This window comes from Hydra vulgaris, chromosome 09, assembly GCF_038396675.1.
Source record: "Hydra vulgaris chromosome 09, alternate assembly HydraT2T_AEP".
Taxonomy (NCBI): domain Eukaryota; kingdom Metazoa; phylum Cnidaria; class Hydrozoa; order Anthoathecata; family Hydridae; genus Hydra; species Hydra vulgaris.
The window spans coordinates 24,120,001-24,133,064 of record NC_088928.1 but is presented as its reverse complement, the minus strand read 5'-3'; the positions used below and the strand labels follow the sequence as shown (position 1 = coordinate 24,133,064).

The 13,064-nt window shown below is 27.5% G+C and overlaps 1 protein-coding gene across 1 annotated transcript in view; it reads left to right on the top strand.

The window, feature by feature from the left end:
* LOC100208571 (N-alpha-acetyltransferase 40) overlaps nt 1–13,064 on the top strand; it is a 66,999-nt gene that overhangs the window by 44,621 nt on the left and 9,314 nt on the right. Inside the window, exons 8-9 of the mRNA XM_065805094.1 lie at nt 7,961–8,044; nt 8,130–8,167. Of these exons, the coding sequence (XP_065661166.1) occupies nt 7,961–8,044; nt 8,130–8,167 (122 nt within the window). The remainder of the gene's footprint in view (nt 1–7,960; nt 8,045–8,129; nt 8,168–13,064) is intronic.

The window sequence follows — 13,064 nt, the reverse complement described above, 5'->3', positions numbered from 1 at the left end:
ATTTTTGATTGTGGTGGAGTATTTGAGTTAATCTTGTTTAAATATAAAAGAGTTATAAGTTTTTGAAATTAACCAAGTTGGGTACATGTTTCTTTGAAATACTTTAAAGAGGTCGTTTATTTATGAGTGAAACCCAAGTTTAGTACTATTAATTTTAAACATTTTATCGATTAAGGATTTGTTTAGACTAACTCTATATGAAAATGGAGTGAAACTATAAAAATTAATGTGAAGACCAGAATAGGTTTTTTTACAAAACAGTAGTGGTATATGAAGAATTAATTTTGTGTAGAGTTACGCCTAAAAAAAATATTTTTTGAGTTTGCTTAGTAAAGAATTAGAATTGTGTCTTCTATTTGTAAAGAAAAAGGTGTGCGTAATTTTCTGACTGGAAAGCAGCACAAATGTCATCAACGTATCTTTTGTAAAAAAATGTTTTTACATTGAAATATTTAATCTATTTATTTTCAAAATGACCCATGAGTAAAAAGTTCTCCACTCTACTGAAGTTCTCCACTGGCAAGAACAGGTGCCAGTGGAGAACTTCGGTATAAATTCAGTACATAAAGCTATAAGTATTCAGTACATAAATTTCAGTACATAAAGCTATAAGCTTCAGTATAAATTTAGTACAAAAAATCTCTTCAGTATAAATTCAGTACATAAAATCTTATGGCCTACTGCTGCAAATGAGTGCCACTCCATCGGCTGAAGATGGGACAATCTTTTCTTTCATTATTCTTCATTTTTTTCTACTTTTTTTGAAAAAGTTGTATGCTATAAAGATAAGCAAAACTAGTAAGCATTTGCTTTTCTGTATATGCTATAGTAAATATATATATATATATATATATATATATATATATATATATATATATATATATATAAAATTTTTTTATTGGTTAATGATTAGAAATAATTACAAAAAATCAGATATTTATTTATTAAAATGATGTTTATATACACTAAGATATACACTTTCAGTTATAAAAACTCTTATCAACATGTGTCCTGTTTAAAAACTAAATTTAAGTATATATACTTACAATTAGTCAAACATCAGTTATTAAAAAGGAACAAAATATATCTTTAAAAAATATTTATTTACCAACAACAGACAAAAAAAAGAAATTCAAAATAACAAAACAAAGTATAAAAAGGTTTAAAACATTTAACTACATAGAGTTAATAGATATGCAAAATGCAAAAATACTAATTGTAGATGTGCCTATTTTGCCTTCTAAAGGAGCCACTCCTTCAAAAAAAGGAGGGTCAGTCGTTGTTTGGGCCCTTCATTTGTTCTTCGGTATGCTAAAAAAGCATCATAAGATAAATATTAAGTAAAGCAATTTATTTAAATTAAGCAATTATGATATGTAAATATAAAAAGGAGTTAAGATATCACATATAAACACAACAAATTTATTTACCTGTTGCTGTTGTTACTGGTAATACTGGTAATGACAGGACTGGTGTTCGAGCTGTGCCAACCTTAAGCACAAGAGAGAGAGAGAGAGAGAGAGAGAGAGAGAGAGAGAGAGAGAGAGAGAGAGAGAGAGAGAGAGAAAGCTTAAGTATATGAACTTTAAGAGCTACAATATGGAACTCAGCTGTAAAAATTAGTTACAGTAAGAATTATTAGAATTATGGTTAAACTTAAACTAAAAACGGAAATAAAGGCTTGAATAAAGTTTAAAAAATCACCAATATTATAGTTGATAAATAGAAAAATTGACAAACTGTCAATTTTTTGTTAATTAAGTAAACTGAAACATTAAAATTCAACTTATAATTAGCAAACAATTTTTCAATAAGTAAGAAAATCATATAAATTTATCATACCATTAAAATAAAATTTAAAACTCTTTATTTGTAATTTTGTTAATATATCAATTAAAATCTAACATACGTCAGCAGCTTATTGTCATTATTATCTTCATATCTAAAGAACAAACTGCAACTTCTTAATAATTTAACAACTAATTGAACAAATTTTATTTAAAAAAAATGCATAGGTAATTGTAAGAAATACGCATAAGTATTTCTTACAATAAGATAAATACAAACTATAAAACTGAATAAAAAGAGTCTTTTTATTCGGTTTTATCTTTTAAAGAAAAATTATAAATTAAAACTTACAATTTACGATAAACTGTGCCACTAAAACTAAAATACAAACTAAAATAATAAGTGGATGTTTAAATGGTGCACCCCCATAAATATAAAACACGTTTTATTGAAAATAATATTTTACTAACCAAGTAAAATTAATTAATTTAATTAGAGTATAATTACATCGATTAACCATAAGTAATGGGTGCAGTTAAATGTACATGCATTGACTGGCCATTAGGGATTGACACAACAAAATTTATATTTGTTGATTAATGGTAACAGTGGGGCAGAAACAGTCATGATTATAAGTATTCAATAGGCATGCGTTGTTTACACGTCTGCCAAATATTGTTATTCAATTTTATACCTTTTATACAAAAAATTTGTTGAATTAGAAACAAAACAAAAAAGCAATTTTTAAAGAAGTTTTTAAAAGTTAATTTAACTTAATAAAATCTAAACTGTATTCCTTTAATTATCACCACCAGACTAATAAAACTGTACGTATAAAATGATTCATATAAAGCATGATTGGATATCTTATATAAAATTATTTAGAACCAATTAAAAATGAAAAACAACTTACTTGTATATAAATTAAGATTAACGTCAGCTTTTATAAATTTAAACAGCCTGTTAAGATAGAATTTTAATACATCACTTACAAAATAGAATATGTTTCATTACCTTGAAAAATAAAACTTTACTAATTTTAACAACAGATTAAATTAATTACAAAATTACATACTAATTATAATTAAAAGTATATTCAATTATTATTATAGAGAGAATTATAATATTTTTGATAATGATAATAGATAGATTCATTGATATTTCAGAGATTTATTAAGGTTAAAAAAGAATTACGGAAAGCCTTACCTCCTGCCATCTTCGATACCTCATGAATCATCAGTTATTAGCGTTCCAGTTGACTCCTAAAATATTATGCAGAGTATGATACTGTTTTGATGGTTTTTTCAATTCTGTGATTGTTGCGCATTTGGTTTAGAATGTTTAATTGGGGTAAAATAGCTGTAAACTTTCAAGTTCCCTTATTATCTTGATAATAAGTATTTTTAATTTTTTATTATTTTTACACAAATAAATACAAATAAATAACTTTAATAAAATGTTTTATTTTAAACATAAAATTAGCATTTTCAATCATGTTCTTATTAAAAATATACAGTTTTTACACTCCCTTATTGTTTTTAAATTAGTTTAAAGTCAGTAAAGCGGTTAAAAGTTTTTAAATTAGTTAAAGACCAGCGCATGGCAAGTTCAAATCATCAGCTTGATTTTTCTAAAATATTTTGATATTTAAAATGCAAAACATAACAATTTCATAGTTATATAGATTTTATATTGTATATATATATATGTATATATATATATATATATATATATATATATATATATATATATATATATATATATATATATATATATATATATATACATATATATATATATATATATATATATATATATATATATATATATATATATATATATATATATATATATATATATATATATATATATATATATATATATATATGCTATATAACCCTTTTCCTTGCACAAACTCAACTTAGTTGTAGAAAACTTGAAATAAAAAACTAAAATAACATAAGTATCTCTATCATGGTATATACGTTACAAATTTCTCCTATTAATATTTTAAACTTTTCAAAAAATTCTCTTCTTTTTGTTTTTTATAGTGAATAATATCTTTACATACAGGATTGGAAAAAATCACGATTTTTTAAAAAAAATTAAAAAAATCAGATTTTTTTGATTTAAATAAAAATTTTGGTTGACTGTGTTTTTTTTACATAATGCAGTGGTCAAACAGGTCAGAAGTATAGTATATATCAGAATTCTAAAATCATTTCTTTTAACCTTTACCTCCACAAAACTATCCACACTATGTAATTGTATAAGGATTTTCTGGATATTTATTATATAAAGTTTAGATTGTATTAAGTTTTTTTTTTTTAAATATTGTTATGTTATCATTTAATATTGACTGTTTGTCAAAACTAAAGATATTACTCTGAAATGGTTTAAAAATCTAGCTATTTTTGCAGAAACAAAAATATTTAAAACATACTGAACAAAAACAAAAAAATGTCTGGAAGAAGATCTAACCCAGTGTGGTGTAAATTTGAAAAGCTTAAAACAAAAAGTAGCAAGGGATGTAAAGCAAGATGTAGGATATGCAAAAAAGAACTGCAAGGTCTGGTGGCAAGAATAAAAGTACATCTAAATAAATTTTTTCGTGAAAACAATGCAGAAGGTGATATAATGTAGACTTTTTAATAATTAACTTTTTTTGTAATTAGTATTATTTTATTCAAATTATTTTTTTAGAAATTGAATTTCAAACTCATTCTTCCAACATTCAATTTGATATTACAAAGCAACCTTCAGAACCATCTGTTTTAGCAAAAAAACGTTATTTAAATGTATCAACATAAAAATTATGGAATGAAAATATAAATAATAATGGTTCAATAAATAAAAATACAAGTTCTGAGTTATTGTCACATGTTGTTAGAACAAGTCTGAGTCAAAAAGCCGTATTTAATAAGCAGATTGCAAGAATGACCTTTGCAACAAATTCATTATTTCAATTAGTTGAACATCCAGAATTCCAAAAACTTATGTTGATGTTGAGGCCAGGCTATAGTGGCCCAACAAGAAAGGACGTAGCTGACAAACTCCTAACAATAGTGTTTGATAAAGAAAAGGGTAACATTAAAGATGCTCTAAATGGAGAGATTGAATGTCTAAAAGTGTATATTGCAAATTGGTCAACTCTGCTAAAAATCTGTAAGTCTAACCGGGCCATAATTGACACTACAGTGCAACAAAATGTCTCTAACTTAGTCATTAAGAGATCTGCAGAAGATCTACTTGCTCGCTTAGAACCTATTGCTTTTGCACTTGATAAAGCACAAAGTGACAAAATGTGACACAAAGTGACAAATGCAAAATAGCACATGTAGTGGAAGTATAGAAAAATCTAGAAAACTTATGTGTAAAAGTGAGAAAGTTATCCAAAAGAAATTCAAAAAAAGATGCGAAAAAGCAGTGACACCATCCCATCTTCTGACTAATCTTCTTCACCCTCATTACCAAGGTAGAATGTTGAATGAATTGAAAAAAATACTGTGTTGGAATATGCCAATCTACAAATCCACATATTATTACTACTGTTATGAAATTTAGAGGAAAATCGTACCCATTCCTGGAATTTAAATTTAGCTTGGAAGTTTTAACAGCATTATCGTCTGTTCAGTGGTGGAGATCACACCGTAATAACATTGAAAGTAAAACATTAAATACAATTTTGCAATTGATGACTGCGGTAGCTTCATCTGCAGGAGTTGAACGTGTGTTCTCCTTTTACGGCTTGGTACATTCAAAACTGAGAAATAGATTGGGTATGGAAAAAGCTCCTAAGCTTGTGTTTCTCTTCAAGGCAATTAATCAGCAGAAAGTTATTCACTTTGATGTTAAGAAGTAATTTTAATCTGCACACAGGAGAAAAATTTTTTAGTTTTAATTGATAATTATGTTTATTGATTTGTTTTGTGCACTGTAGCATTACCTGGTTTATTTATTTTTATTGTATACTTTAAGTCATTAGTTCTATAAATACATAGTTCTGCTATATTTAATTAGTTTTGTTTTGAAATATGACAAAAATAGTTTTTAAATAAATTTTTATTATTCAAAAATCAAACATAAAAGAAAAACTTGATTTAAATCATTAGTCGTCTAATGATTTAAATCAAGAAATTCTTTCGATTTAAATCTTGATTTAAATCACTGATTTAAATCGATATGATTTAAATCGGCCAACCCTATTTACATATGCTATATATAATGTCTATAAAACTTCAAAAGTGTTTTATTTCGATTTTAGAACAATAAAAAATGATTAAAAAAAAAGGTTCCAGTGGTAGGATTCGAATCACAGTGCTTTGCTTCAGAAGCTCTGCAAGCTAGTCACTCAACCACAGACTCGTGTTGGGTGACAAAAATTTTAAAACTAATTAACAAACAAAAGACTATGAAACGGATTGCTTGACGTTGTAGTGGTTTAGTTTACTGTTTTCGTCGTTATTGCTATATTTTATTCAAAACCTGTTTTTTTGATTGGTTAGCAACATTCGATCTAGGTATCTATGGGCACTAACCTAGGTATCTATGGGCATTTAATTGATAACTAAAAGTAAAACGTATTGCTTTAGGTCAAAATTAAAGAGATGTTGTCACAATGCAATTTTCAAGTAAAACAGTAAAACTTGATATATGTTTTAATATGTTTTAACATTATATAATTTGAAGATAATTTTATTTTTTAGATATTTGCATACACTTTCATTCACATTTTCTTATTAAAAAAAGTGCTGTGACTATTTCTCATCATTACCTTGGTTGCAATGGCTGCCAAGGATTCTGTGTCAAACACGCTTGAATGGCACTATTAAGTGTAGCATTATTATAACAGATTAAATTAAAATTTAAATTATTAAAAATTCAATTCAATAAACTCTTTAATTTTAATGTTTTTAGATTAAATAATTGAATAGAAAAAGTTTAATTTTGATTTCTAATGTTTGAGTGTACAATATTAAATGATGAAATTTTTTTTTCAACTTCTGCAGATAGCTTAAAGTAACTGATCAACAAATGCCAGTTATTTCAGGTTTACATGATCATTATGAAATTCCCAGCCATCACAGGATTTTATAATTTCAACAAAATTATCTTGAAACATAAAGTTTTGAAATTTTGCAGCTTCTCAATTTCGAAATTTTCAAAATCTTCTTTATTTTTTTTCCAGTTAAATCTCTATCTCTGTATTATATTATATATCTATATCAGCCTTCAGAATTAGGGTCAGCATTCGGCAATGCCGACCTAACTGCCAACCTCATACTATTTGAGGTCGGCAAAAAATTGCTGACCTTGTTTTTATGTTTTATGGTAACCCATTTGTGTCAATTTTTTTTGCCGACCTGAGGCTGATCTTTAACAGTTTGAGGTCAGCAATTTATTGCCAACCTCATTTTTCCTAATTCTGAGGGTTACTTTATTATATGTCTCTGTAAGAGACTTGTATTTGTTATAAGTTGGTAGCCTAACTAATTTTTTATTCCAATTCAACACCTTGTAAATGTACCTGGTCCAAGCACCGAAGTAACATACTCAGCCCTGATAATGACACTATTATGAGTTTTTTAAATACAGAGATAAACAACCTTATCTCTACTTGTAGTTCAGGTATATAAACATTTAATTTTTCTGCTGTTTTTTTGTTGTTGTTGTTGTTGTTTTTACTTACAATATAATTTAATTTTATTCAAAATAAGAAATTAAAAAAATTTTAAAAAATAAGCAATTAACATCCTTGTTTTATTTTATCTAATTAAACCTTATTATAACTATTTTTCATAATTATTTTCTGAGTTTATCTAGTAAGTGATGTTTTTTTAACTATTGTATAAATAATTCAAGTCAGGCTACTGTAACTTTTGTCAAACAGCTGTAACTTAAGTCAAATATGAATTTTAGAAAGAAAAGTTGCAAATATTTTCATGAGTTTAATTAACTCATTTTAGTTTAAATAAAAATTTAGGTAATTGGGTAACTAATTTATCTACATCGCAATGAAAAATATCTCAAATTTTTTAATTTGTTGTCAAGATTATCTATAAAAACCTAAAGTTTTGCAATTTGCTGTATAAACTGTGATGCTTGTTTTTAGTAATAAATATATGTCTTGTTTTTAAATGTTAAGCTTTATTTAAAAAAAACTATTTTCTAGTTATGAAATCCAACTGGATGATCAAATTCGTGGCAAAGGAGTGGGAAAGTTTTTAATGCAAATTTTAGAGTTAATTGCGATAAAGTAAAAATTAACTTGCTTGATAACATGTTTTTCAATTGCAATTTTTATACTTCGGTTGAAAGATTTTTTTTTTTAAATATTTTAGAAATAAAATGAAAAAGATTGTGCTAACTGTCTTTAAAGGTAATTTAAATTTAGAATGAGTTGTTATCATGTTTTAATATTATTAAGCTTATATTTGGTTATATTATTTATAATTATCAAAGTCATAATTGCAATTCATTGAATAAAGAAAGTAAAAACTTCAAAAGTTAAATTAATTGTGTTTTTATTGTTTAGTAATATTTTGCTTTTTTCACAAAGTTTTTTAAAAACAAATAGAAATCCTAATAAAAAATAACTTTTAAACACTAAAAAGGCTAAAAATAAATAGTTTTTGAGGACCACAACTTTTCTTGTCTCTTTGCTTATTGTGACCAAGCTTGTTTGAGTTGCTTATTGTTATAGAGCTTGTTTGAGCTGCTTGTTGTGAACACTGTAGTCATTTAAATTTTTACAATTATATATAATGAGAAATTTTTACAGTTTTGACAATTATAAGGGAAAAACAATTAAAGATATATAAGTTTTTTAATCATTTAATTTTACTTTAAGAATGAATTTATAAAAAGCAGAATCCAAAAATAAGAAATAATTTTTTTTATTAATTATATATTATTTATTTTAATTGGAATCATGATCAAAATGCAGTGGCCGAAGGATGTGATGTGAAAAGCTGCAATCATGGTGTAACATATACTTGAACTCAAACTGAAATCATTTTATGTGCTATTTGGATGTCACAGTCTTAATCAAATTCTTGGAGACATGGTGAAATCTTCAGTCTTTCACTGAATGAAAAAACTTCGCAATGACACCTTTGAAGTTTTGGCATCAAATTTATTTTTTGTTTGATGCTTCAACACAGTAATGAGAGTTTGCTCAAGAGTTAGAAATGTAATCAGATGAAATCTTATTTCTAGCTGCCATAAGCTTGATAAGAAAGAAATCGCTAAAGTTTGTTTATGAAAGCATAGATGAATCATTGACAGAAAAGAAAATATTGAGGGGAATTTTTTAATGTTTTGTTAGATCAAGCAGTTATAACGTTTACTACACATTTCAAGCAAATGGAATGTAACTTAAGTCTCTTTAGATTTCTGTACAATATTAAACCAACACTTGGATTTCCAACAACATAAAAAAAAACAATTAAGAGTTACACCAAAACGATTTGATGAAATTTAGTGCAGAATTGAATATGCTCTCACATATGCATTTGTGAGCTCAATATTTAAATGCTGTGCAAAATATTTCCTCCAAAAATAATTATGAATTTGAAATTGCTGGTGTGAAAAATCTGATTTCTGCAAAATATGGGATAAACAATATACATGAAATGTTTAATGAATCACAATAAATTTGTTACTTTTTAGTTTAATTTCTAAATACTTTTACCTTGAACAAGGTAGGAATAAGCCCCCGCAAACAATTCCTTTCGGACCTTTGTTCCTTGTCTTTTTGCACTTGGCTAATAGTTTATCTTTTATTTTTTAAATTGGGCTACCGATTTCATTTTGCCTAGGGCCTTCAAGACCGACCCTGCTATGGTATTTAGAGAAACACATTCATTAGAATTAGTTTTGAGCTTTTACAGTAAAAATGGTAAATGCATGAAAAAGGATTGATTTTGGATTTTTGTACCTCTTGAAAAATTCATAAAATATTTGTCCCACTGCTAAATCATTAAAGTTTTAAAGTGACAAATATCAATATAACAGGAGTTGCATTCTGAATTAAAAAATTGGTTTTACGCTTCGATAATACTCTATTTAAGTGGCAAAATGGCATTATGGAGATTTTTATGAACCACTAATGATAAATATATATTTTTTTAATAATAATATTTTTCATTAGATTATTTTTAATATTCATTTAAAGTTTTAATATTCATATAAAATTTTAATATTCATGATAAATATTTTTCATTTTAAGTTATAAACCATATTTTTTCTTAAAATATGGTTTATTACTTAAGGTTTTGCACATGCATGATTTTTGCATTGTATGAATAAACCGATTTCGATATTCTCGTTCTACTGCAGATTTGTTAACAGTAATAACTGATAGATTTTATCGTGCATTAGATAAATCTGGAGAGGTTAAGGCTATCACTTTTGACATTTCTAAAGCCTTTCATAAAGTTTGGCATGCTGGTCTATAAGCTCTCTTTCTACAGTGTATCAGGTAACATCTTTAAGACTAAAAGTTGTCCTCGATGGACAGCACTCTTCTTCATTTCATTGTAACTTTAGGGGTTCCTCAAGGTTCTATCCTTGGCCCCATACTTTTTTTAATTTACAATAAAGATCTTCCAGAAATTCTCACATTTAAGGTGGCATTCTTCGCTGTTGATACTACCATTAATTCTTGTTTTGATAAGAAGCCAACATTCTCTGATTGTTTGGAGGGGGGCATTTGAGCTTGAAAAAGATCTTCTGCTACAGCATGGGGCTCTCAGGGGCTGGTGAACTTTAACTCAGATAAAACTCAATTTTTTTCAGCTAATCATTGTCGCAATAATCTAGATCTTTCTATATTTATGAATGGTAATGTACTTGATGAGCCATCTTGATCTTCTAGGATTAACTCTTACTTCTGATCTCTCTTGGAAATCATATATCAAATCTATTGCAAAATTAGCATTGGCTAAGGTTGGATCTCTTCATCGTGCTCGCCACTTTCTTACTCCAGACTCTATTCTTTATATCTATAAATCTTAAATCCATCCTTTCATGGAATACTGTTACCATATCTGGAGCGGATCTTCGAATGGTGCCCTTTATCTTTTAGACAAAGTGAAAAAATGCATTTTAAACATAGTTGGACCTGCTCTTGCAGCTAACCTTCAACCATTGTCACATCGTCATAATGTTGTTTCCCTTTCTATAAATACTATAATGAGCGTTGCTCTAAAAAGCTAGTGTCTCAAAAATTCTTAAAAAAGAAATATGGAAGATCGAAACTAGATTAAAAAAGAAATATGGAAGATTGAAACTAGATTAAAAAAGAAAGATGAAAGGTCGAAACTAGATTAAAAAAGAAAGATGAAAGGTCGAAACTAGATTTAGATTTAGCATTTAGTTAAACCTTTATATGAATATTAAAACTTTATATGCAAAAAAAAAGTAAAAATATATATATATATATACATGTATATATATATATTTACATGTATATATATATATATATATATATATATATATATACATGTAAATATATATATATGCATATATATATATGCATATATATATATATATATATATATATATATATATATATATATATATATATATATATATATATATATATACACACACATATATATATACCTGAATGACTTGGCTCTAGTGTCAGTGACTCTGCAGGTGTTAAGGCCCACAACTTTTGCATTTCTCAATCTCTAACTCAAATAGTCAACTTTCCAACTCACTTTCCAGACAACCCAAATCATTTACCTTTTCTAAAACTATATCACATTTTTCTTCATCATCAGAATCCCCCTATCATCGTTACTCTTACAACTACCTTAAAGCTGACTGGGACTCTTTCCATGATTTTTTTTTTGGTGGGTATAAATCTTTCCTCTTCCTGCTGATAAATGCGCTTCTAACATAACTTCGTGGATCCAGGCTGGCATAGAATCTTTTATTCCCTCTCGATGATTCCAAGTCAAGCCTCACTCTTCTCCATAGTTTTCCTCACATTGTGCTGCTGTAATTTCCAATCGAAACCATTACTTCCAATCTATCAGGAAAACAATTCTTCAGAAAACAGACGTCTATTTATTATTGCTAGAAACTATTGTAAAAAGGTTTTATCTAACACCAAAGCCTGCTACTCTCAGGTCATGAAATCTCATATTTCATCACTAAAATTAGGCTCTAGTGACTTCTGGAGAATCTTTAACAGTATCAATAGTAAGGGCAAATTTTCATCAATATCATCTCTTGATTCCACTAGTTGCGTTTTACCTGATATAGCAGACAAACAGGTTGATCCATTTCTTGACAATCGTTTTACTCCTGCTTCTGTATCTAAGTGATTTCCTGCTTAGACTCTTCTACAGCTTGTGGTCCGGACAACAAACCTGTTATAGTCTTGCAAAAGTGTTCTCCGGAGATGTCGTCTTTATTTTAAAAACTATTCAACAAGTGCTTATCAAAGTCTTGTTTTCCAGCCTTCTGGAAAGCAGCATTCGTTATCCCTGTTTTCAAAAATTCTGGAGGTGATCTTATTTATCTAACTACCGCCCCATTAGTCTTCTTCCTATCATAAGCAAGGTTTTTGAATCTTTTATTAACAAACACTTAATCTCTCATCTTGAATCTAAAACTTACTTAATGATCATCAATATGGATTTCAGTCTTCTCATTCAACAGCTGATTTGCTAACAATATATACAAAATAACTAATAAGTTTTATTGTGCATTAGATAGAGGTGGAGAGGTTAAGGCTATCGCTCTTGGCATTTTTAAAGCTTTTAATAAAGTTTGGCAGGCTGGTTTTCTCCATAAGCTTCCTTCTTATGTTCTTATTCCTTCTTATCTGGTAACATCTTTAGGATTATTGAATCCTTCCTTTCTAATTGTAGTTTAATAGTTGTCCTCAATGGACAACACTTTTCTTCATATCCTGTAACTTCAGGGGTTCCTCAAGGTTCAATCCTTGGCCCTACACTCTTTTTAATTTACTTCCAGATATTCTCACATCTGGGTCATCTACCCTTCATCTTCTAGGATTAACTCTTACTTCCGATCTTTCTTGGAAACCATATATCAAGTCCAAAATTAGCATCTGCTAAGGTTGCATCTCTTTATCTTGCTCAACACCTTCTTACTCGGATTCTTTATCTCTATAAATCTCAAATCTGTCTTTGTATGAAATACTGTTGCAATATCTGGCACAAAACTTCCAATGATGCCCTTTCTCTTTTAGACAAGGTGCAAAAATACATTGTAAACATAGTTGGATCTGCTCT